The sequence below is a fragment of the Clinocottus analis genome, unplaced genomic scaffold, assembly GCF_023055335.1.
Source record: "Clinocottus analis isolate CAN_PGR_092001 unplaced genomic scaffold, fCliAna1.0.p SCAF_5, whole genome shotgun sequence".
NCBI lineage: Eukaryota > Metazoa > Chordata > Actinopteri > Perciformes > Cottidae > Clinocottus > Clinocottus analis.
In genome coordinates this window covers 7903321-7929751 of record NW_027176207.1, presented here as the reverse complement: position 1 = coordinate 7929751, position 26431 = coordinate 7903321, and the positions used below count along the sequence as shown (strand labels likewise).

Sequence of the window (26431 nt, the reverse complement as noted above, 5' to 3'; positions counted from 1 at the left end):
GCAAAGACAAAGAGGCGCTGATTTTGACCACTTATCTTCTTTGTGTTGATGAGAAAATAATAGAAACAATGACATGGCCAAAAATAATGTAATAAAGCAAGGATAGCCACTTTACACACACTGGAAATACTTGGTCTCTTCTTGTATATGATTATGTTAAACATTTATATAATGGTCCTTGTCTTCTTTTCTTTGACTGAATTTCTGACACTTCCCACGAATGCTTTTTAGTCTCAGCCGTTATATTTCAGGTTTTTTGGGGATATTTATGAGATGGCATATATTTTCTACAAATATTGGCACCTACATAAGGTTGATAAATGAGACCATTTGTCTCTTGACAGCTAGATAAGCCAAAACCTCAACATAAAAACACACTGCAATTTATGCCATGGATATAAAGTATGTGACTTTGTTTTGCAGCGAATTTTGCAAATGGACTTTTCACAACAGATGGACTACAAAATGTATATTTCATGATTAAAAAGGCAGAGAGATAAAAGTATTATAAAATTTTATTTTTCACTTACGGTATGTAGTCTCCATACTGTAACCCCTTCCCAAATGATCAGTGAATATGCTTAAGATGACCAGACCAACACCCATGCTGATCATCCAGTATCATCTTGAAATATTCCTCAGAAATAAAATACAACAAATCTAAACAATGAGTCAGTTCAACTGTAAGAAGGAAAGTATTTCACACTCTGAAACCAAGAAAAGGAAAAAGCAGATACATTTTTTGCAATCATGCACATATAAAGATAACATTGTTCTATACTCCAAAACCTTCAGCTTATTCACCATAATATGAAGTTGTCTTATAATAACAACTGCCACGCTCAATATGTTTAGCAAAATGTATGAAGTTCCTAAGTATACATATCAAACAATAAAGTTACATTAGAGCTTCTTCATATGTAAATATGTATATTTAAGATGTATATACATTTTCCATAACCAGCATTTCAGTTAGTTTACAGAATCCAAAAGTTATTAACACACAATCAACAAGGGCGAGTATCCGCAGGACAGAACATTGATACAGTAGCTCCTCTACAAAGAGACACCAGATGTAAAGAGGAGAAATGACACAATGTCAAAAAAAAGCTGTGTGGGAGTAATATGCAGGACAGCACCGGTCCACTGTTGTCCTTCACATCTGGTCTCGAAGCTTGGCGAGCCTTTGAGACAGTTCATCCTGTGAACAAGAGAGCAAAGACTGGCATCAGTGAGCGACATGAAGATGAGAGAAGAATCAAGGTTATTTAAGGCCATTGTTTGACTTTGTCTATACTGTAATCACATTTCTTTTTCACTCAGTCTACATGATAAACTCTACATTTACACTGCTTCAAGTCATCTGCCTATTATCTTTTGTATGTATTTTTAAAGAGTATCTGTCCCAAATGTGGTGAAATTTTAACACCAAGTATGCATGTGTACCTGCTCCGCAGAGGCGACGCTGGTGCCCACTGATCCTGTCTGTCCCTGAGGGAGCTCCATGTTCAGGTCCAATCTAGATACGATGCACACAACGATGTGAAAACCTCATTTTTAGAATACAATCACAATGTCTTTGATCACGTTCCACTGAATAACACCATCTGAAACATTCCTGTCAATGTTTCAATAACACTCTCTATTTACATTTGAGTCTCAAATAGCATACCATACACCTGTGTGTGTGATCACACATTTCACAAAGAATGAAAGAAGGTTACCCTGCTTCATCAGCCAGTTCATGCATCAATGAGTCCACTTGATTCTAAAAACACACAAGATGTACAGTGAGTGTGTTTGTCTTTAAAACAACAACAACAACAACAAAGCATGTCAGAGTAGAAAAGAGAAACATACTTGTGGAGTTGTGAGTGTTGTTGTGCTGCTCATGGTGTCCTCCATGTGGGCCGTCTGAACATCCAGAGTTTCAAATTGCCGCTCAAATTTGTCCATGAGACCGGAAATCTGAAAAGAAAAAGGAATTGAGACATTGGTTTATAATTATGAGGTGTAAAAAGATATGTAAGAAAATATTTCTTCATGTGTAAATGACCCTCTACCTTTTCCAGATTCATAGACTTCAGAGTGGCATCCATTCCTTTTACTACTCCAGCCATAGATTTTGTGACCTGAAAAAATAAAACATCACAAAAAATGACAACAACCACGCACTCTTAGGTGAGAAATGAAAATCTTCAGCCTGTTTCTGAAGTCTCACGGCAGTGTGCAGTGACCCAGCATTCAGTGTACCTGGTTCATTGTAACTGCAGTTTGGACCCTCGCTGCCACGGCATCTATCCGAGCACTCATCCTCAAGTAGTTCAAAGACTGGTTCTTCTGCCGGATGGCATTCTCTGCATGGATCCTTGCCACTTCCATATTCCCCTTCTGGATGGCCTAGAGACAGCAAAATAAATAAACAGTAAAATCTTCTATGGTCTTTGGTTATCTTGATGACCGGCTTTAGTTGGCCACTTACTTTCTTAATTTTAGCCTTCTCGTTTTTTTCTTCTTTGTCACATCTCTTTGAATTTCTTTGGAGTTCTTTGGCGGCGAACTTTAAGTTGAAGAGCTGTTCTGTGATACGAGGTTAAGGAGAGAAGGAGTCCAAACAAACACAACAAACAGCCTTTGACAACAAAACATTAGGTGTTTGTGTTGTAGGAGGAAATAGCAATCACTTCTAAATTTGTTGTAGGAAGAAGTAGCAATGTATTACACTCCTAAATCTGTTATGTAGTTATCTCAACTTGGTTCCTGCTAATAATTGTTGGAAAAGTAAAACAATAATCATGTTTGGAAAACTACCCTTGACTGAGTGAAGTGTAGTGACAGATTCAGTTATGTATTGTAGCGCTTCCTGTGAATGTGTTAATGTTTTGTTAAATCAAAAACAGTCATAACACGATTATATATTAGATCAAGTCAAAGCTTGGTATTTACTTTTGTATTCGGAGGGTTAAGTGACACTCTGACGACATGGTTTAATTGTATAGCAAATGTCGGTTGTTGGGTATTTCCAGCCATTTGGCTCGAAGCTTCCGAGGCCTTCGGTCGAGTTGTCCCGTTTCACAACGTCTGTAAATAACTGAGACACGTTCATGTTGTTCAATAAGTCAACTGTCGTGTTCCAGGACGACACCTCCCGTCTGTACGGTGTTCCGGGTGTCTCCTCGGCCTCGTCATGTTGTTGTGCTCGGTCTCGCTCCCCAGTATTGACGCTACTCTCCCGGTCGCACCGCTGCTGTAAAAGGATACTTTCCATCGCCGGCATCTTGACGCCCCTTGTATCGAGTCCAAAAGTCACACGAAGAAATAATAACGGCCAGTCCGCGAAAAAAAAGCTCGAACTTGTCAGTGAAACTTGAGCCCGTCGGGTTTCGGTGTTCGTCCGTTCGCTTTATTCCGCACTTCCTGGATGCCTTACCAAAATATGAACAACGTCATCGTCACGTGGTGGCGGTATTCCGTCCGACGTCACGAGGGATCTGCCCCCCCCCCCCCTCTCTCCTCCTCTCCTCCTCGCAAAATCTGAATGAAATAAAAGAAGAAAAAAAAGAAAAAAAATCGTTAACATTGAAACGTGACATGTTTGACGTTTTTGGTGTTATTTTGTGAGGGGACGGGATTAAAGTGGATGAAGCAGCGGGGCAGTGGGCGGTGAATTGATGGATGATTAGATTTGTGGAGCGGCTCAGGCGAGGAGAGCGGATGACTCACCCGCCTGATGCGCCTATCAGCCCGCAGCAGCACACCGGCCAGGTCGCCCAGCCCGACACGTCGCTGTACTCCACCGGCACGAAGTCAAACTTTACCCGCGTGCTTCGGACAGCCGGCCTCGCTTGTTTGAAACTTAAGCGGCTGTCGTGAGACGCGGAGACCGAGCGTCGTGATTTACCGTAAATTTCGTGACGCGTGATTGCCATGGAAACAGTGCTTCTGCCGCGTTAACTTCAGCATCCACCTTCCTGACTGGGGTCGGGAAACCTGTTGGATATCTCACGGTGTCGTTGGGCTTTTCTTGTGTTTACTACTCTGGCTTTACTTTCCATTTCAATTTGACCGCAACACAGGTGAGTTCTAACAACTGTGCGGCTGTTGTGTGATTGTGTCTTTATCTGGACACACGCAGTTAATGTTGTTCTTTTGCTCCAGTATATTGCCCCAAATATGAGACTGTTCAACTTGGGACCTGCATGTGTTCAAGCGAGGATCAATGCACCATGTAATACAGATGCTGAACTCGTTTTCAACGATGTGTTGATTTATTTAGTTGATAAATGGGCCATATTTGAGTTTAGACATCAAAGAAAAAGTGGCCTGCTTGTGCAAAGATAATGTCAGTCATAGAAGTGTTTAGAAATGTCCACTAATGTGTGTGCCTTCCTGAACACATAATCTTAAATAATATTCTGTAAAAGCCTGTAATCAATTTACTGGGTTTTACTGATACACAACACCCCTCAAGTGGTGCATTTTGTGTCGTTATTGGCGCACAGGGAGATAATCCAGGAGAGCCAACGAGTGCTGTTTCATTCAGTATGACTCATAAGTCTTATCTCTAAAGAAGCCAAGTGAGAGGAGCAGTGCTGCTGCAGGACCGGCTGATGTAACCCCTGAGATTCACTAGAGGCTGCTGTGGGCCATCTCTCCCTGCGTCCTCACTGCCACTGACTTTATTTACCCCGATGACCCCCAATACTTACATGGGCTGAGGATGTTCACACACTCCGCAGCAAGATGAGCTCGTGCTGTGTACGTCACAAGACCAGGCAGCTTGAAAAATGATTTGCAAAAATATTTATATTTAGCTCTGGCTTAATATTACATTTATTAAATGCAACAGTTATGCTCTCCTAAATTTTGATTCAAACATAATTTAAAAGAAAATAAAAACAAATTACATATAAAGTATGAATTATTCAAATAAAAATAACAGAACCATATATGACATAGATGGCTGATCATTTTGAATCACTAATACCTTTGGCACACACCTGCATGAATTTCTGATTAAGACATTAAAAAAAATAATTATGAAAATAATAATTTTAAGTTCCAGTTAAAGTACCATTGATGCAACGACCTAAAAGTTAGTGTGTCTTCTCATTTTCTGTCAAGCTTTATGTTATTGCACTGATTCACCTGCCTTGAAATCAAAGATGACATTTTCTATACAATAGACTACATAATTTGAAAAAAAACATAAGTGTGTTGGAGCAGCTGTAAAGGAAAAATAGCGCATCCAGTGGCAAAGATGTAATAAAATAAATTCTCTCACTAAAACTATATCTAGTTGAAAATGTCAGAGTTTAATCTCCATCTCCTTTTAAGACATACAAAATGAAAATAGATAATAAAAAGCACTTCATAACAAGTATTGTATATTTCATTGTATGAAGTTTCAAAACACCACGAGGATCCTTATTACCCTAATATTGTCATAAAGGTAGATGCATGGTATGACGGTCCTTTAAAGCCTAAAATGGGCTGAACATTTGCCTCAGTAGTGAGTGAGTCAGTGCACATTAATGATGACGTACCCGTTTCCCTTGTACAAATACAATATTCTCACATTATAACGGCAGAAATATAGCCCATAACTATTGATTCAAGTCATTAAATGGCCTACTTTGCAACTACAATATATGCCTTTTTTGTTATGGAATACTTAGAATTAATACTCCTATACTTCAGAAGAAGAGAGCTCATACAGGTGCAAGACTGTCCCTTATAGATCTATCAATCAGATTTTCACTGCAGCTGCCCGGCCATGAAAAACAGACAGGTGAGTCACCTGTAACCAGTGGACGGGCCCATGATCATGGAGGCATTTCAGCATGGTGGTGAATGAATGTTTATCTAGCAAGACCAACAAGTAAAACTGACTGAGAAACAACTGGAATGTATTTGTTCACAGTCAGAGGAAAACCCATATTTAAAACTCACATTGCATTGAGTTGTTATTTAACAGCTCAATAATCTGAAATTTGCTGTCTGGATTAGATTGGTTGAAGCAAGTATTTGTTATCATTATAACCATGTAGAAAATTATACCATGATCCAAGAAATTAATGTGAGGGCACATCCTTAATCGCATGTCACAGATAACCTTTCCCTTGTTGTATTTCCCACGTGCAACAAACTTAAATTTGCCACAGTGCATCCTTTTATGTTCAAGCACTCACTGTGATATTCAGTTGATTTAGTGTCACGATGCATCTCGTGGTATTATCACTCAGTGATCAGAGGTCGTTTTGAGTATGTAACTGCTCTTTTTGATAAATGTTGAAGCAAATCAGAGCAAAATCTGGCTGATAAACACACTCCATAGCTGCAATTAGAGAGGAAGGAGGGTGCAAACGCCTCTGACATAAGCCTCCAGCACATGTGTGTTGAGTCTTTCTGTGCACTTTCCGTGCATTGTCTTTTGAAAAGGGCCTTTATTTTTTAAAGATAATACTTTGTTGTACTGCTTCAGTCGTTCACTGGCCATTATTCCTCACATGAGCCACAATGTGATATGTCAGACCTCTGTTCGCAGGTGAGAATAATGGAGCTTCAAGCGGAGAAGAGGTTCCACAACTTGACCCTCGAGCAAATCCAAGCTCTGGACAGGGTCTTGACTGAGGTAATCCCTATCCACGGACGAGGGAATTTCCCCACACTGCAGGTGAGAGCGAAAGACATCATTCGTGTGGTGAAAGATCGGCTGATCGAAAGAGACATCCAGGTGAAAGATATACGGCTGAATGGTGCGACTGCCAGCCACATCCTGGTGAGAGATAACTGCATCGGCTATCGAGACTTAGACATCATATTTGGAGTGGAGCTGCCCCGGCAGGAAGACCTCCAGGTGATTAAGGAGGTAGTGCTGGGCAGTCTACGAGACCTCCTTCCTTGTGGAGTTAACAGACGGAAGATCACCTGCCTGACGATGAAGGAGGCCTACGTGCAGAAGATGGTGAAAGTCTTCAATGAGCACGACAGATGGAGCCTGATCTCGCTTTCTAACAATAGAGCTAAAACCGTGGGGCTCCGATTCATCAGCTCCCTTCGGAGACAGTTTGAGTTCAGCGTGGACTCCTTCCAGATAATATTAGACCGTATGCTGGAGTCTTACTGGGAGACTGAACGGAAAGAGGGAAGAAAGATGGCATTAAATGCTGGGAATTTGTCTAAAAAAGACAGCGAGGAAGAAAAAAAATGGCAAGAGAAACCAAGCCTCCAAGTTCCTCTGAATGTTGAAGCGGATGTTGAAAAAGACTCTGGTGGCCAAACTCCATGCCCGAATGAAGCAGCTTTTGGGCCTAAGAAAGGTCTTCCACATGCAAAGGTGGAGCACATGGATGGAAAGCACGAGGCCCAGGAGGGGTTAGAACACACGACCATCAACGTACAGCAGGAGGTAGTGGATGGCATACAGGATGTTCATTCAGTGAAGGGCGTAGTGTTTGAGCTCTGTGACGGCAACAGGGAAGAGAAAGGACAGTTTCAGAAAGGTTGTCCTTCTCCTGAAACTTTATCCACAGATGTCAGGGATCCGCTTATGACGCATGCGTGTTTAAAGCCGCAGAGCAGCAAAGAGCCGTCTGCGTCACAAGCTTCCCAACCAACAGAAACAGCAGCTTCACAGGAAAAGGTCCATTGTGCGGAGATGACTCAGTTCAAAGTCGACTCTGTGATCGGCAGCACTCAAACTACGTCAAGCCCACAAGATTCACATCATGAATATTCCTTTCCTCCTCCGGCGAAGAAAACTTGCAGCACATCACAGGGCGTTGTACCGGACTATTGCCCTTCACCGAAATTACAAAGGAAAATGTCAAGGAAGATGATCAGTAAGCCTGAGAAATGGTCTTTACTGAATGATTTATCAGATCTTACGACACAGCTGTTTCCACCCATAGACATACCCAAACCACTCCAGCCTCCTTCAGTGGACAGCGCTCAAGTTCATGGCTCAAATGTTCCAGCCTTCAAGCCAGAGACCGTAGACACCCTCACAGCTCTCGCATGCCGTCCAGCCAGCACACTTCGGGATGGGAGTGGCTCCAACGAAACCATGGAACAGACTGTGAAGCCGAAACACTCAAAGAAGCCTCCGGATTTACAAACACAAAGCCACACACTTGCTCAGCCTCAGATCAATGAGCCACCATCAGAGCAGGCAGACATGGGCCCCAACAAGTGCGGGGCAAGCTCATGGGCCGGGGCAGAAGGCGGGCTCACCATCACCGTTGAAGCAGAGTGTATGTACGGAGACTTTGAACAGGCGATGGACCACCTCCGCCAACATCTCATCGCCACACACAACCCAGAGGAGATCCGAGGTGGGGGCCTGCTAAAGTACAGCGACCTGCTCGTGCGGAACTACAGACCGGCCAGCGAGACGGAGATTAAGTCCTTGGAGCGATACATGTGCTCCCGCTTCTTCATCGACTTTCCCGATGTGAGCGAGCAGCAGCGTAAGATCGAGGCCTACCTGCAGTGCCATTTCATTGGCAATGACGAGACGAGCAAGTACGAGTACCTGATGACCCTGCGGCGCGTGATAGACGAGAGCACGGTGTGTTTGATGGGACACGAGAGGAGACAGACACTCAACATGATCACAGTCCTGGCTCTGAGGGTGCTGGGCGAGCAGAACGCCATCCCCAACACGGCCAACGTCACCTGTTTCTACCAGCCGGCACCGTACGTCACAGAGCCAATTTACAGCAGCTACTTCATCACCCAGGCCCAGCCGCCCCTCGTCTACCACCCTTACCCGCTCCATGTGCACGTGCAGACTGGCCTGGTGTAGCTCCAGTGACGTGCCCACGGGGAGGCATGTAGGCTGCTTTCAGCATGGTGCTCTGCAAGCAGAGGCACAAATGGAAGTTTTAAAAACAACAGGCAACCACGGGCGCAGTGTTGTTTGATGCTTCGAACCCCCATCCCCCTCCTGCTTATGACATGAAAGATCATAAAAAAAAAGGCCAGAACTGAAGAGGGGTCTGGAGGCAAAGCATGGTACCCTTTCAAGATGAACACTTTCGGAAAGGAAAGAAATGCCGGGAGCCCACGTATCCGAGAGCTCGTAGAGAGGATTTCATTTAAGTGGACGGACTTTGTTTAAGGCTGTTTCCGCTCAGCTTCGGCAGGGCTCTATACGCTGGTCATCATCCCGTGAGAGGAGAATATTGTAATGTGTGACAAATCAAAGGCTTGAAGATACACGTCTTCAACATCAGAACACATTATCTATGGAACACCTGTTGGCAGCAGAAGTGATTTGGGTTCAAGTCTGATTAATGATAAATCGTTTCTGAGGGTTAAAAACCTCATACAGCTGTTTTGTGAATTATCTCTGTGGAGTACATTTCAGCATGTGAGTATACCTGTGTATGCACTGTTTAGAAATAGGGCACCCTCTACTGAGGGCAGATGTTAGGGAAAAAGTCCTGTGGTGTGTCCATGTTATCGTAGGTATTATATTTGTGAACGTAAACAACTTATTTCAAAGGTAGAAACAAGAGATCCAAGTTTGAAGTGTATTGGGGCAGTGAGCGGGGGCTGAACCTCAGGAAAACATCTGTATTCATTGTTTATTCAGAGTTTTATCTTCAAAAGGCACATGCTTTCGAGGCTTTAATGTTTTCTTTGGATATTAAAAGACTATATTAAGTTTCCAACAGCGACGTACTGTATGTTCAAGTGTCTAGTCACGCTTTTGCATTGTAACATTTTGGCAGTGCGAGAGGTTATAAGCCAAGAGCTGTGGTCGTATCGCTAAATTCACTGTTCATTTCATCACGTGGGTTCTGCTATCTGATGTTCCACATCCGAGACACATCACAAGGATTCACCCCCTGATGGTATTATAAAAAAAAAAGCCTTGGCTGTCTTTTTTTTTTCCTGCTGAAAACACAAAGAGCATGTTGAAATCTCCAACCGGCTGAATCGTCTTCCTGTGTGTACTAGATGGTGACAGTTGTTTGTTGTCGTGGACCTAGTGAATGTTCTGCCATCGTGCAGCCTGCAGGTAGTGCACGCTGTCTCTGTGTGTTCACTGTGTATGCATAGCTACAGTACATGTATTAAAATATTATAAAATCAGACAATTTAAGCACAGGCTAGGATATGTGGGCTGTTAAAACTAAATTAGAGACCGAAGCACAATGTTAATGCACATAGCTGTTGTTGAGTAATGATGGTGTTTCTGACTTGTGAATCTCGAACTAAATATTGAAGATGTTGAAAATACTGTGTAGCTTTCAAGCGATGTATCTATTTCCAGACTTTGGGTGTGCTGTATATCGTTACGGAACTGTTTCACCAGTTGAGAAATTAAAATATTCCTGTTATGATATCTAGTTGCTCAGATTGTTGCATTACTGTGATAATAAATATAACACAAGCGCTCTTTGTCTGGAGTCTTCCATTGGTGGTCTGAGATTCACTGTCACTGTTTTAATTTCATTAAGATGTAGTTTCTATTCGTGATGGCGACAGTATCGTCGTGCAAAGTACCAAAACCTTTTTACGGGCACCAGAAGTGTGTGATTACGCACACGCATGACCTAAGATGACAGAAAGTACGGTTGAGACCAGTAATTTATTTGAGTGATTACATTTTAAGTCAAGTCAAACCAAAAGGGTAGTTTTTTCTTTCCAATTTCACAATTCTCCTGCTGATCCTCCTCAACACGGACATACGATAGGAATATCCTGTGAGGTACAACTTCAGTCCTGACGGCTCTCACCACATCCTGAGCTCGGGCTTTGTTTGAATAACTTCTCTATTTAGGGAGCTGCATATCAGAAGGTTGATGGCTATATTTATTTTAGTTCCTCAATGCATTACATAGAAGACACACTATTTGGGTATTCCACCAGCGTCACTTGTTGGTTGCTGTATTTATGGTCACATACAGACTATGTCATCCTAATCTACATCCTAATGATGTGATTATTTGAACTAATCCCAATGAAATTGAGAAAAAAACAAAACATCCCCTGACCTCATTTATACACCATAGTCCTCTTTTTTGTCAACATTTGTCCTCCATGCCAGTGTCTGCGTATATATATATATATATATATATATATATATATATATATATATATATATATATATACACACACACACACACACACACACATACGACTTACTGCCTTTCCCCCTTAGCCCTCTTTAAGGGACCTTGACCTCTTCATGCATTGAACCATTTTAATTCCCATGATGCTCCAGCACCTCTGCAGTTTCCAGGTGTGGCAGCAGAGCAAGGTGCGTCACAGCTCAACCTTGTTTGTTCCTCGTCTGACTCACCGCAGCTCTCAGCACATTAATGCAGTTGCAAATGGTACAGTGCGGTTTACGACGGTCTATCGCTGCATTCTGTGTCTCTTGAATTAGTGTTTATGACCTTACAGTCATAAAACGAGTGCTGCTGATCAGCTTTTGCAGCTTCAGGAATCAAGAAATAGTTTAAGAATGAAACCGACAAACATTAAGACAGAAGACCAAAACCAACAAATTCATTTTAAGATCTATTTTTTTTATTAAAAAAGAAAAACACATACAATCAAATAATTGCGTATAAAAGACAGTCACGTAATCTTAATCCATCTACAGTAGATCGTTACTGTTGTATCCATCATCAACTAATATGATGCATCGAGGCAAGACTAAAAGCCATCTACTTTATGAAAATAAGATTCCAAAATAAGAATCATAGTCTTCTCACACTCAAACAGAATAATTTCAAGCCTTCAGTTAATGCTGTTGCTCGGAGCACCCGAGATGCTAATTTGTGTGTTTTTATATCTCAGAGCACCTGACGCTGACCGAATTCTTCACCCAAAAAAAAAAAAAAACAGAACCTCCTCCTCGGCCTCTCTGATGTCAGCGACCGTACAGGCACAGTGATGAGGAGGGGTATCGGATTAGAGCACCCAGTGTTGACTATTAGTGAGTCAGCTTTCCTGGTTTCTCCTGACTGGACGCCGTCTCGAATGATCTACCAGCCAAAGACCACACGAGCTTCAAAGTAAACATTACTGGTGCGACAACAAGAATCCAATTCTATGCAATTCTACGAGAAACACAACCCAATTGACAATGAGGAACCCCTAATAAAACTAAGCAGAAAGAATACACACAGTGATTTTGATTGTAGCATGAACAAAAGCAGTAATCTGTGCAGATGATCGACATGAAGCTAACAACAGCCATTTGTCCATAGATGGTTAGAAAGAAACCGCGCATAAGATAGCTAATCAGATGAGTTCTTCAGCCTCATACAGAAGTTGAAATAGATTTCGTTATATCCTGTTTTACTTGTTCAAACTATTATAAAATAAAAGACTGAATGTGTGCTGGCACAGTTTAAACATTCTTACACAAAAGAGAGAAAAAAAAAACACTTCTCTTTCTACCCTATCTTTATTACTCAGCTGCCATGTGGAGAAGATAAATGTGCAAATATTTCCTCTTCCTCCATCACTATTAATGTAAAAAAAATAGTTAAAGTAACCTTAGTACAATACAATGGAAAAATAAATATTTCTGTGGAAGAGAGTACACCAGGGACACCTTGCGTTTGCACATGCTGGGTGGAGAAAGTGTGATAGAAGCAACCATGAATGGGTGCAGGTCTGATCCACCAGGGACTACAAGAGTAGAGTACAAACAGGATGCAGTGGCTTTTTTTTACCCCAGAAAAATCACTTTTACCCTTAAAAACAAATGAAGAAAAAAGAAACCCAAAAACTGAATCAAAGAGTCAAAAACAGTCAACATCACGGAGAGGGAAGCAGGGAGAGACATCGAACATTCACAGGCCAAAGACGTCAAGTTGTGCGACAAGGGCTGTGGGATCTGGTGTATTACTGTGGTACTGTAATCTACTGACTTTTTATACTTATTGCAAGTATTGCTCGTGCCCAAACTTAACTGGAACCACAGATATAAACGAGATCTGAACAATGTCAGCTCTGACAACTAAGGCTTGTGGTTGTGAGGAAAGTACCAAAGAAGTGGACATCAGTGACCTTGAGTGACACTGCACATGTCTCATGGTGGTCGTGATTGAACTAGTGACCGCTAGCATGGAGAGTTTTTGTTAAATTACTCCACACAAAAAACAGAGAAATAAAACATGAGCACCGTTTTTTTTGGCATCTCCGCATCTTTCTTTGGTGTCCAGAGGTGAGAAAAGTTGTGGGAGGGACAAGAGAGAGAGGAAGAAGAAGAAGAGGAGGAAGAAGAGGAGCAGTGCCACTTCTTAAAAGCTCCTCCAGCGAGCAGTAAGGCCGAGGTGAGTTAGTCCAGTTGGAGATGATCCGTGTTGAACAGTGGCTCTGTCGACCAGGGAAGGAAACCCTCTGGCAACACTTCATGAGCACCATCAGTTTGAGAGTCATAAGCCGTGTCGGATCAAAAGAGGAAGAAAAAAAAAAATCATATATATATTTTATATACACTTGTACAAAAAGAAAGAAAAAATCCCTGAAGTGTTACGCATGTTAAACTGTTTTTTAAATTGAGGTTTGAAGAGGGGCGTCGTGTCAGTGGCCCCAGCCCATGAGGTGGCTGACGCGGGCTTTCTCAGTCATGCGGCGTACCCGTCCTGAGCGCGACATGCCCAGGTTGAGGGGGTCCTCCTTCGACCCATGGCCATCGTCCTCCGACTCGTCTCTGTACAGAACTGTCCTGCGGCCCTGGTTGCGCGTGTTGACCCGTCGAGATTTGCCTGTGCCTCTCAGACGGCCAGCTGCTGCTGTCGCCGCGGCAGCTCCGGTCTGCACCCCATCAGTGGTGTCTTCATCGTCAGGTTCCTCTTCCTCAGGTTCCTCCTCCTCCTCGGGCTCCTCTTCTTCTTCTTCTTCTTCTTCTTCCTCCTCCTCCTCTTCCTCCCCCTTTACCTCCTCCTTCACCTCCCCCTCCTCCATTTCGCCCCCCTCCTCCTCCTCCTCCTCTTCCTCCTCTTCATCCTCATCTTCTTCCAGCTCCCTCCCCTCCTCGTTTAGTCTTAAATCTACTGGTGGCTGCTCCTCGTCCTGTTGCTGCTGCTCCTCGTCGTCATCGTCATCATCATCGTCCCCCTCCTCCTCGACATCCTCATCTTCTTCCTGCTCGTCCTCCTCCTCTTCCTCCTCCTCCACCGGCAGCGTCACTCGTGCTCTTTTATGTCTCTGTGCCACGTCCTCTCCTTTGTGTCTCCTTTTCCCTGAGACTGCCACCTTACCCTTAGCTGAGTGGCATACTGACAGGCAGGGCGCTTTGCTGTAGTCGTGATCTCCCCCTTCCACATACTTCTCCATCTCGGACTCAGAGCTGTTATCGCTGTCTGACGATGATGAGGAAGAGGAGGAGGATGAGGTGGAGGATGATTCCGACGAGGAGCTGTTGGATCCGGAACCGGACACCGCCTCCTTCTCATCCTCATCCTCATCCTCCTTCTCATCCTCCTCGTCCGACGGCTGCGCCTCTCGCCCGCGGCGCTGTCTGGAGCCGTTACTTAGCTGCAGGTTACGCTGGCGCCCTGATGCAACACAAGAGGACGATGGTTCAGTTTTAGCACGTCAACTTTAAACTCACACGTCGATACAGAAAGTATTGCATGTCATACTTGACTTCTTCACTGGCGTTGCTGTGCTGCGGGTCGCCCGATGCGGCCCTTGCTTTCGGCTCTCGGTGCTCATCCCTGAACTTGGGGAAGAAGGCTGGTTGTCTTCCTCTTCTGCTACACTGCTGCTTTGCTGAGCTACAGCGACAACAGATGACTATTTTGTCAGAATGTGTGAGCACAACAGTACATAATATCACATATACATACATACATACATACATACATATATATATATATATATATATATATATATATATATATTTTACTTCTCCAACACTGTGAACAACAATTAACAGCAAGCTCCTGCACAACAACAGCACCTAAAAAAAAAACATTAAGCCACAGTCGAGCAGTTTTACCCTGATGTGATCTCCGAGAACGATTCTTCGTTGAAGACTGGGATTTTTTTGACTTCGACACCTTCCCTAACTTGTGCTTCCCTTTAGGGCTGGACATATGGAAACAGGGAGAAAAGGCAACATTTAAAAATAAGTAACTTCATTATATAAAAGCAATCTGCCTACAACTTTACCCACTTAAATGTAAGGTTTTGAAACAGATTTTTAAAACCAGGCTACGACTTTCTAAATTAGAATGGTTAAGTGTAAAACAGGCCTCGAGTTTAAAGCAGCACATTTTAAATATTTTCAGCAGACACACTGTGAAAAAGATAATTTGATAATAAGGAGCTTCAAGTGATGAGTTTGTCAATGAGGCTCAGCACCTGGGGGATGGGCTGTCAGGCGGGGAGTTGCCACCGTTGTGCATTCTGTTTCTGTAACTGAGTCTCTGAAGAGTCCGCCGTTCATTCTGAATGGCCGACTTGTGGTCGGAGATGATGGAGATGATGTTTTTTTCAAAGAAGGCTGACAAGCTGAGGGTCATAGTGTAAATCTAGACATAAAACAAAAAGGTCAAGAGTGAATATACTTTGTCAGACTTTACGCAGATATAGTCCCAGCGCTTTTTCAATCCCAGTGATGCTACTTCACCTGTGATTTCTTGTTTGGCGTGTATGCTTTGGAGTTGCTGAAAATAAGGCGCACGTCTTTGGCAAACTCCATCGGGCTTTCATAATTCTCTGCTAACAGCGTCTCTGACACTGTAGCCAGATCCATGGGAGTGTCGATGATGTTTCTATAGTCCTGCACAAAACAAGGTGGAGTAAAAAAGTTAATGAGGTTAATTGTAATTTGACTTCGGCATTTCATTGTACACCCTTGGACATTGCTCATGTTATTTCAAAGTTGTTTTACCGGATACTCAAAGAGGTCCACTGCCTGCCTGAACGGCTCGGAATCTGGCGAGACCATCATTCGGCGCACCAGCTCTTTACATTGACCGTGCCAGTAATTCACATCCAAAACCAGACCACGCTTCTTGGAATTTGGGTCGGCTCCCTGGCAGAGGGAAGATTAAATTAACTAAGACTGGAGCTACTGCAGATGATTTAAGTCTGTGGTGTTCTCAGATGGATTGTTGTGGGACACTGAACTCTGGTCCCTCTTACCCAATTTCCTGTAGATGTGCCTGGAGTGTCAGATTCCACATCCAACTCAGCCTGCAGAGAAAAGACATACACAATTAACTACTTACAGCAAAAACAGTAATCTAATGAAACAAAATAGTTACCATAATGTAAAAACAACAAACAACCCAATTCTCACCTCAGCTTCTCCTCCACTGCTGACCTCAGACTTCAGTTTGTGATACAGATCCAAGATATCTGTGCAGCTCTGGTCGCTGAAGGAGACAGAGGGCTAAGGCATCAGACACATGTGTCGTGGTATTTACTATGGTTACCCTAGACTCATTGAGCTGGCTGTTACATGAGCGGTGCGTCTTACCCGATGTAGCGCAGGAGAACATCAGTTACCACCTTGGCCGTTGCTACAATGGGGCTTTGGGGTTCGTTGAAGGTGCGGGCGTTGTGCTCAATGTAGCGCACCTCCCACATTAATGCAGAGATCCGCCTGCACCAGAGGATAATATACGAAATTCAAGCTCAGATGTTGGCACACTGACATCCGGACTTTGAATTTCCAGTGAAGATAGAATGTGTGTGTTTATGTGCCCTGCCTCACCTATAGAAGCGGTTCTCCAGCCGTTTGCGGACGGTGCCGATGTCAGTGAGATAAGACACCGCAGTGCAGTATAGAGGGTAGTCCCGCAGATTCACTGGTGACGCGAACGCCTTTGCTACATCTGTGGGCAAACGTGAACAAGATCAAACATGGCCGACGCATACAAGATCAAACTTCTCCTGCAACCAACAAACAGCCGTCGACTCTTTGGTGGCGTACCCAGTGTAAGAAGCTGATCGATGCCATGGATGACTCTCTCACAGTCTTCATCTCGTGTGTGAGCACCCCATTCTCCCTCCTGAGGCGAGTAGAGCAGAGCCATGAGCTCCTCCTCGGCCACTTCCACTCCATCACCAACCTGTTCAGGCAACGCAGCTGATGGAGCCACAAAACACGTCAGAAAATGAACAAAATATTTAGTTAACTTCATAATTAAATTAATTGTTTAGAGCGTCATCCTGTGACATTAATGTTAGAGGATGACACTGTCACAGGACATTAACTTGATGAAATTGTCACATTAATAATGCCACCAACCTTCCTCAGGAATAGGCTCCATGTCCCAGGGACTCATTCTCTCCCGCTCTCCGTTATCCCACCTGATGAAACAAGAAAAAAAAAAACATCAGTTAAGAATGAAATCACACTGTATGCAAAATTACAGTTGCTTATTGGGTTAAACTGTATTGAAATGTGACATCAGGCCACTACAGAAAAAACACACGTACTTCACTGCATAGCACTGAAACAGGCTGTCTGGGTACTCTGGCTGCAGAGGCTGCTGGTCCTCCACGGAGCCGAACCACCAGGCATCATCAATGATGCTGCGGAACCTCATACCTGAAGAGACCAGAGTGAAGACAGGATCAAACAAAAGAGAAGGACGGTACACTATTGACAACAATGAACGTGCTCTTAATCATTTTTTAAACCATGTGTAACTGAAAGAATGTGGTCTCTGGCTGGCATACATAGACCCATCTCAGACATTTTATTTAAAGAATCAGCTTTTGTCATCATAGAGAAGCTTTAGAGCCCCATAGGCAAGATTGATCATGTTTAACAACTGTTTTGTTCCTCCGTCTATCAAACTTAAATCAGCGTTTAGGTTCTACGTAGGTCTTAGTGTACCTTGTTCGAACACTAAAAGGAACGATTTAATTGACCACAATGCATCTGCTTTATGTGATGTTAAATGTAAAATTAGTATAGTTTTGTTGTTTGGTTAAATGTTGTGTCTTGTATTTATGTAGAATGGTGTACATCGTAAAATATCCTGAAAATAATAAAGTAATAAGTCACATCAAAAATGGTTAACACATCAGTGGTAAACACATCACTCCAAAACACTCACCTGGCTGCCAGTTGTGCTCTTTAGCCTCGTTGTAAAACTGCTGCAGTACCAGAAAATCTATGACATCAGGCATGTCATGGTACCTTTAGTGTGGGAATGAAAAATGAAATGAAATGCACATGCTTTAACAATTATTCTCTGGTACCGTTTATACTGCATGTGAACACTTACTTTAATGAGAAAGACTCATTGGTCATCTTCCCTGAGACTGGGTCCAAGAAAGCTAGTTTTAGGCAACAGAGGGTGGGAGGTCCCACTTCATATTTAATTCCAACCACCTTCACGGATTCCTGGTCCTGAAGGGGCAGAAGAAAAAATACACAAAAAAAGGTAAGACGATGACGAATAGGAATGTTGAATTTTGTGCCATGTTAGCCATGCCAGCAGCTCTTTGAGGCCGTGCTCAGGCACAGTGTTGCTATGAGCTGAATGCTAAGTTGCTAACAATGACAACGCTAACATGCTGATAAAATGTTTACCATGTTCACCACCTTAGTTGAGCTAATTAGCAATAACCACAGCAGGCTGATGGGAATATCATTGTTTTTTGTCGCTAGCATGGGGGAAAACAACTGATGCTGCATTTATTTGACATACTGCCATATTGTGAGAAGTACAACAGAAGATTGTAGAGTAAATTTCAGCTCTGACAATTTCTGAACGTGGCCACAGATTACCACTTTTAGAAAATTGCCTGCTGTTAAACTTTAACAGCGTGTCCAATTGAGCATTTAAGGGCCTCTACACAACACTTCCTATTAAATCGAACTGAGCCTCACCCTGAGGTCGAGTCTGTTCCACGGCTGTTTCTGAGGGTTGATGCTGTAGGCCTTGGCCCTGCGCACGGCCCGAACATAGGCCTGATGGCCCTGTTTGAAGTAGATGAGCTGGAAGACAGGAGAATCATGATCTAAATCAAGTAATACAATGTATTTTTTCGGTTCGATGTGACAGTGACACTCCTTACCTCATCTCCCATTTGCGGAACAAAAGGAGAGCGGTGTGGGACGGTCTCCATTATCCATGGCGGTGGAAGCCACTCCTCCGCATCGAGTCCAGCTAGAGAGGATGTGGGTTTCTAGGTATGTGCAATTAGAACAAAATGTTAAAGTCCAAAATTTCTCCTGTATTGTGTGGTGAAGACATTCACTGTGAGTAAAGGAGCTGCTCGCGTACCTGTTTGGTCTCCTTCGGCTTCTTCCTCTTCTCATTGTCCCTCTTCTTGGCCTCCTTTGCCTTGCCATCACCTTCTTCCTCCTCTTCAGAGCTGCTGTAACCTTTGGGCTGTGCAGGCCTCCTGGTGGCTCTCTTCGGTGGCTGGAGGTTGATCCCAGCGTCGGCAGTCCAATCAGAATATTCACTGGAGGAGTTGCTGAAAATGAAAGTGTGGGGTGGGGGAGATATTAGTCGGGTGATTGTAACTACTTTTTGAAAAAATTGCTCAGCTGAAGAGCTTTACCTGGAGCTGCTCTCACTCTGCCACTGAGCTTCACCATCAGAGGAGGCTGCGCTTTGCTCTGCCTGCGCAGTTGCCTGTCGACAAAAAGATGGAAAGCACGTTCACTATTATGAATGGTAGTTAACAGACATCGCTCCACTTCCCTAAAATCTCAGAAAAAAGTGAATGAGGCCGTTTGGAAATTTAAAAAAAAAAGCCCAACGTACATTTTCATCACTGTCCGAGTCTAACTGGCTGTCAGAGTTACGTTGGTTACTGGAATTTCGACTCCTGCTCCCAGCACGGCGGACTTGAGCTGAGCGGGTCTGATAAGCGTGGCGCTGCTGCTGCTTCTTCTTGGTCGGCCGCAAGGAGCGCAGGCGCGAAGTCAGCAGATCGCTCTACAAAGTGCAGGAACAGGTTGGAAAATGAGTAAAGCGGGCATTAATTGTCATACACTTTTTTTTTACTTCTGGAAACCACTGTGAAATGAACGTAGCATACTTTGGGTGTGCAGGCTACAGGTTTCTTCCTCCTCTCTGCATTGTATAGAGCACATTCCATTTCGCCTTTGGCTCGTCTGCACTGCTCCACAACTCTGACAAAAAATAATAACTTCCAATGTAAAATGAACACAAAAAAAGAGTGGAATCGACTCTCTGCAATGCCCTTCCATCTAAATGTCTCTGCCTCACCTGGATATGCCACGTGGCACTTCATTGACCATCACCCTGTGGCTCCAGGCCAGCAGGTCCCTCTCGGTGGCCACTTGACTAGGCAGAGCATTGTGCTGCATCTGCCAGACCCCGCCCACCTGCCCACTTCTGTGTGTTTCAGCAGCCTCAGAGGAGGCCTCCAACTCTACTCCATCAGCCACTAAAAATAAGAGGAGATGTGCTTATTATGACAATATCTTACTTGGCAAATATGCCATGCTGGCAATAGAAGTAAACAACACCAGAAATAATCTGGTATCCACACAATGCTAATTTAAGTCATAACATGCACACTAAACAAACCAAGAACATACCATAAAACTTAAAACCCATTTTAACAGCTTTGCACAATGTCAAGTTAAACGCACCTTCTGCATCTGCAGCCGGCTCCTCTACAATCTCACGCTCGTCCTGCTCATTCTGCAACTGTCTGATGAGGTCGTCCAACAGGCTTTCTCTGTTTTCTGCTGTTTGCTGGCCAAGTACCTGCTCAACCAACTCTCCATCACCTCAGCAAAAAAAAGGCAGATCTTGGGTCAAACTTTCAGTCATACTTACAATACACGCTATACAATTAATATACAAGCATTTTGAGTGGTATGAGTAAGGAATGAGAAGATTTTTACTGTTAGCCATGTATCCTAGCTGGGGTACCAGCTGGTCCTCCTTGCAGTTCTCTCTTCCTGGCACCAGACGCTGGTAGTGAGGAGGGTGAGGATTTCCATCAATATCCACCAGGAAGGGTGGAGGCATGAGGTGTGGGGCTTGCTGCGTTTGCTCGTCCAGCACGTAGTTATTAGCATCACGAATGAGAGGCCGGTAGTCCGTGTGGAAGAACATCTGGTCAGGAATCTGGAGTGAATGAAGAGGACATTAGTTTTGATGAGGGGGGAATAACGCTTGCCTGCTTCTGACTTTGCAAGGCAGACCAGGACAGAGGAAGAGAGCCTCTTTATGGTTATTAGCAGTCTTGCCAACAATACTTCAGATCCTTGTTGTAACCTCAAATCCACTATGATGTCCAACTGATTTTTTAAATGGGAAATATGTTTAACAGTTACATGTCCTTACCTTCTCGTATGGTCTGCTGCAGCCGAACCCAAAGATGAGCAGATGTCCGTGAGAGTCAGTGCAGGTAAAATGCTGTCCATCAGCGGAGAATTTGCAGTCAAAAATAGCCCCGTGGCCTTGCCCTTCAATCTGGAAGAAAACATTTCAGTATGAACTTGATGATAGCTTCGACGGAACATTACTAATGGGTGATCATTGTTAATAAATTACCATGTTGAAGAAGTTGCGGATCTTGGCTCCTTTGGTCAGGTCCCACATGTAAATGTTGCCATCATGGCCGGCAGACAGCATGATGCGGGAGTCAAATGGGTGAGCCTCCAACACAAACACCTCGTCATCGTGACCCTGAAACAGAGGGTTCATCATGCAGCCGGTTGGTCATAAAACAGCCGTTTTGTTTATTTGTGCACAGCAGAAAAAACAGCTTCAGCCACTCACAGATAAAACATGCAGCAGCTGTCCAGTGGTTGTGCTCCACACTTTGAGCAGGTAGTTAGACACTGCTGTGAGGACGGTGATGTCCGCACGGTCCCAGGCCACCATGGTCACCACCAGCTTGGTTTTATCATCCCCATTAGCAACAGTAGTTCTGCAGGAAAACATCAAGTATTAAACACTAAGTGGTTCACAGAGACAGATGAGGCACAATCAAACTCAGTCATGTTGTTCCCTCTCTTACCCGGGCAGCCTGGCAGCAATGTCTAAAGTGACGCTGTTCCACTCTTGTTGCTGGTATTTCCAGATCCTGGCTGTGCCATCGCGACTGCCGCTCACAAACCTTAGGCTGGACACATACACACGGTCAGAGTCTCGAAAACCACACAGAAAAAAACATTTGAAGTTGAGGATCTCAGCAAGCACACTCACCTGTCACTGTTATTGCTAAACTGGACGACGACAACTTTATCCTGAAACAGGAAGTGAAGACATACATCATTTACGAACAGATCTTGATTCAATGAAGGTGAACAAAGTGGAACTAGAATGATGCAGCTACTGTGTTTTGTTTCTTACCGTGTGTGCATCCATCTCAGAGACCTTCACAGGAGTTTCAGCACCAAGGTAGTAGACTCTGATCAAATGGTCAGTGCCACCGGTGGCCATGAACATACCCCCTATACAAGAAAATATTCACAACAATATCCTCATATCAATAAGAACTACTTAAATGGTCGGTTCTGAAAACAAATTATCAAAACTGTTCCCATTTTACCAACAACAATTCAACAAAAAAAAACACACACAAAAATGATTCAAATACACACGACTTCATTACTCAAAAGTTTAACAGAAGACAGGAAAGCTTACCACTGCTAAAGGAAGAAGTGGAGACCTGTACTCCCGGACGCGACCGCTCAACAAACTTGACAGGTTGATCACTGAGAAAAGAGGATGAAAACAACAGCTGTAGTTATTTCGATTGAAATAGACAACTGCAAGAGCTAGAAATGGTAGATCGACAGGAAAAGCTTCAAGAGCTTTAAATGATGAATTTAAACCCTTACTGGAATTTCATGCTGAGCGAGTGCCACTTCCAGAAACAGACCATGCCATCTGCACCGGTGGAGGCCAGGTACCGCGTTGTCCCTTTGACAGCAGGACAAAACTAAAAAAAAGGGACAGAAAGTTAGTGTTGGTTAGTCAAAGGCGAGGAGATTTCTAATGTGAAAACAACATGGTTTATTCCCACATATGTTTGCGTTATTGCTGTATAATGCACCCGTCCCACCTGCATGGACGTGATGGAGGCCCCGTGGGCCTGCAGGACAGTGATGGGTGCACAGGTACGTAGGCACCATACTCTGATGGCTTTGTCGCAGCTTGCCGAGGCAATGAGGGTGTTCTCATGGTTGACAGCCATGTCACAGATCTCTGCTGAGTGACCGCGGAGTGTTGCCAGGAGACGGCCATCATCTGTGGCCCAGATTTTCACCAGGCAGTCATCAGAACCCTAAATCACATTCACATAGGAAATTGGTGAAAAATAAATAAGACTGTTTAATTGGAAACTACATGCTGGTCTATTGGAAGTTATGTTGAGCATAATTTTTATAACTGAGTGACTAGTGAAACTACTTTATATCTAACAAAACATACACCGTATTCTATTCCAATGGTATTTATTTATTCTTCTTTGGTATTTATTCTTTATTTGCTTCTCTAAATCTACCAGGTGTGGTGGTCCTTATGAGGATATATCATCATAAATCCAAAACCCAGCCAATAGTTTGCTGGAGTGACTCAGCAGATGGAAACACAACTATTGAAAACCTACAAATAGACTTTTGTTGCAATGATCGTCTGAAGCAGAAATCATCACTCACCGTAAATATCCTACGGCCAGTGCGGTCAAAGGCTACACAGTAGACCGAAGAAAGGTGGCCAAGGATACGTTTGTGTATCTTCATATGTTGGTAGGTGGAAGACGGCAGGGCCTGGCTGAAACGAGCCATGCCTGTGGCCTGGCGAGCACCCAAGATGGACACTTGATAAGAAGACAGATGGCAATTATTAGTGGGAGCAACAGACTGCTAAAGCAGATTTAACATAATTGGTCTCTTGACTTTGGGACTTCTTAATGGGTAGAAATATATATTTTGCAAAGTATCACACACCAACACTGGGATCTCCATTGATGACTGGAGGTTCTGGTGGGCGTCCTCGGTGGAGAGCAGCAACAGCTGAGCCACTGCATACTTTGTGGCTACAACCTAAATTTTAGAAGTAATTGATTAAAAAGCACATTGTTAAAACTGAATGATCACTAATATAGATACAAATCTATTACCAACAAAAACAACTTAACTAACTGATGGTGGATAGAAGGGAAATGCTCACTTTTGGTAGTACGAAGCAAGGACTGTCTTCCTAGCCCCAGAAGAGTTTGGACTCCAGGAACACTAGGTGGGATCTCCTTCTCTATAAGAGGGCCTATACGCTGACAAACACGGAGCAGATAGTCTGCAGGAATGTGTTGGTTCAAGATCACCTGCAGGAGTCACAGACTGCAATTAATAATAATAACAAATATAATGTAATACAACGATACATACAATATCTAAGCAGCATTTATTACCGAAAACTAAAATATTATCATCTCTGTTATTCTTTCAAAAAGTGCGACAACAAACAACGTAAAAGTTTTAAGACAGTAAATTAACTCTGGCTTTATTTAACAGACGATGTTTTGACCGACGGCAGCGTGATTACTTAAACTGACCAATTTGAAGATTTGTGACCATGATGTGTTCAGATTGGGACATTTTAGACATCAGCAGACATGCATATCTTCACCAAAAGTCACAGTAATTCCCCTTAAAGAAAAATTAAATTGTGTCCATGACAGCTAAACATCATTTAACTACAAACATGTTTTCACATTACACTAAGCCTTTAGTTGGTTCGCATTGAACACAATATGTAGAGTCTCTCTTGACGTTAAACACGAACTTTTTCTTGATATCCCTATTAAATATTTCCCAGCTTATGATACTGGAACACAACATCATCAAAGACACAAATTAAACGAGACACAACAGTGAGACACCGTTCAGACTTTCTGTAATCAAAGTTAATCATACTATAAGCGGACATTTTTATATGCAAAACAAAGTTTCGGAAATTCAATGACGCAAATCAAACAGCTGTGTATAAACACATTCATCTATCAGTTTCCTCAAAAATGACCTCACTTATTGTCTTCTCTTCCTGCTTAAACGTGCTCATAATTGTCACATGGTTTTGTAATGCAGCTAGTTGAAAAACATTGAAGAAGGAGGGAGTGAAAGAAGCAGGAGGCGCAGAGAAGCTCACAGCGAATCACAAGCGTCTTTTGCGAATATTTCAACTGTGTTTCATTGGCTCTGACGGATGACCGACAGCTCTCGGGATCTGGCTCAGCCAATCGCTCCTTGGCCTCGTCTCTATTCCCCTCCTACTAGCCCACACAATACCAAAGCCTATATATAGTTATTTACCAACGGGCCGGTACTAATATAAATGTTTAAATGTGATTAAAAAACAACAACACATAACACCCGCGTCTCTTCTGGGTGGTTCATTTAATTATAAATATTTACATCACTTTAGAGATAATTGTCGATTAACGTGAAGGTTATGCGCGCAATTTGATTATAAGGTTAATTATGACAATTCCCACTCACCCAGTCTTGAAAAGTCCGTGTGCATTTCTTCCCGTCCCAACTCCATCGTTGAGGGACCAACTAAAGTTAAAAAATAAGCGGTTAGAGACTAAACTGCCAGGACGTTCACGACTCGGCAACACGCTTCTTTATCCGACACCAGCAAAAAAATAGTAAAAAGTTGCCCGAAAAGCGGACAGATACGCAGCAATACGGAAACTACCCATGTCAATAAATAGAGAATGGTCCAGCTGAACCTACCTCATACTCCTCCAGCTCCTCAATCAGAACCTAACAACAGAGACACAGCTAGCATTAGCGGCGAGCAATGGCTACTTATACACGGGTCGTTATTTTCCAACGATTCGCGTTAACGTCGTATTGTGTCTCGTTACCTGCGATGCCTTCTTACAGGGTCCGGACTGTAGAAACCTGGCGATGAGGTAATAAAGTTCTGAAAAGGAACAGAACTGAGTTAGCTTGATTAGCTATTGATGCTACTGAGCCGAGCTAACGCTAACGTTACTGAGCTGCGGGTTGCACTCGGTCCCTTAGCGCGTTAGCAGGCGCACAACTACAAACTGTGGGGATGCAAAATGTTTCGTCGTGGTCCAACGGGACGCAGAGCACTCACCAGCTTCGGTTCGTGAACACCGTTCTCCTGCCATCGCTTGATGAGACGGGCGACATGAAGACGAACTGGTGATTTAGCTCGCTCGTTAGCCGCCGGCTAGCTAACAGTAGCTAGATGTGTGTAGCTAAAACAGGCTGGTGAATGGCCTCCTCCTTTCTCGAGTTGTTCCCTGATCACCTGCTGCTTTGTGTTAGCGCCCTCCAGTGAAACTGGTTGGTATTGTTTTTTGTTTTGTTTTTTTAAATCGAAAATGAATAAATGCTAAGATGCTCAAATTCACAACTCTCTGTCCAACAAATTAGTACAAATTATTTATTTTATGAGGTTTACAACAATTTCCTGTCAAATACATATACTGTACATACACAGTA

General features: G+C 43.3%; 3 protein-coding genes across 4 annotated transcripts; 1 reads left to right on the top strand and 2 right to left on the bottom strand.

Annotated features, from left to right (window-relative positions):
- Positions 1 to 497: 497 nt before the first annotated feature.
- LOC137802406 (charged multivesicular body protein 1b) lies at positions 498 to 4844 on the bottom strand. Of its 2 annotated transcripts, none has more exons than XM_068600231.1 (9): positions 4710 to 4844; positions 3262 to 3534; positions 2483 to 2580; positions 2254 to 2400; positions 2064 to 2132; positions 1861 to 1968; positions 1725 to 1768; positions 1447 to 1519; positions 498 to 1201 (listed from the first exon to the last, which is right to left on the bottom strand). In XM_068600231.1, exons 2-9 carry the CDS (start codon positions 3275 to 3277, stop codon positions 1157 to 1159), a joined length of 600 nt encoding a protein of 199 aa, XP_068456332.1. In that variant the 5' UTR covers positions 3278 to 3534; positions 4710 to 4844; the 3' UTR covers positions 498 to 1156. The 2 variants fall into 2 exon arrangements, with proteins under 2 accessions (XP_068456332.1, XP_068456333.1); XM_068600232.1 differs by lacking the exon at positions 4710 to 4844 and adding an exon at positions 3724 to 3884.
- On the top strand, positions 3578 to 10400 carry LOC137802404 (terminal nucleotidyltransferase 5D-like). The gene is made up of 2 exons (XM_068600230.1): positions 3578 to 4076; positions 6548 to 10400. Exon 2 carries the CDS (start codon positions 6557 to 6559, stop codon positions 8807 to 8809), a length of 2253 nt encoding a protein of 750 aa, XP_068456331.1. The 5' UTR covers positions 3578 to 4076; positions 6548 to 6556; the 3' UTR covers positions 8810 to 10400.
- Positions 10401 to 11556: 1156 nt separating this feature from the next.
- On the bottom strand, positions 11557 to 26222 carry brwd3 (bromodomain and WD repeat domain containing 3). The gene is made up of 40 exons (XM_068600198.1): positions 26061 to 26222; positions 25822 to 25880; positions 25688 to 25717; positions 25448 to 25507; positions 24123 to 24273; positions 23900 to 23995; positions 23609 to 23769; positions 23014 to 23235; positions 22790 to 22890; positions 22593 to 22663; positions 22299 to 22399; positions 22152 to 22192; positions 21964 to 22068; positions 21723 to 21873; positions 21495 to 21629; positions 21285 to 21413; positions 20840 to 21065; positions 20582 to 20722; positions 20193 to 20373; positions 20002 to 20095; positions 19725 to 19898; positions 19519 to 19592; positions 19236 to 19431; positions 19027 to 19137; positions 18839 to 18946; positions 18231 to 18355; positions 18060 to 18142; positions 17434 to 17545; positions 17243 to 17304; positions 16925 to 17080; positions 16706 to 16826; positions 16469 to 16594; positions 16289 to 16364; positions 16132 to 16182; positions 15878 to 16021; positions 15614 to 15766; positions 15346 to 15515; positions 14981 to 15069; positions 14622 to 14756; positions 11557 to 14534 (listed from the first exon to the last, which is right to left on the bottom strand). Exons 1-40 carry the CDS (start codon positions 26092 to 26094, stop codon positions 13558 to 13560), a joined length of 5532 nt encoding a protein of 1843 aa, XP_068456299.1. The 5' UTR covers positions 26095 to 26222; the 3' UTR covers positions 11557 to 13557.
- Between the last annotated feature and the right edge of the window lie 209 nt (positions 26223 to 26431).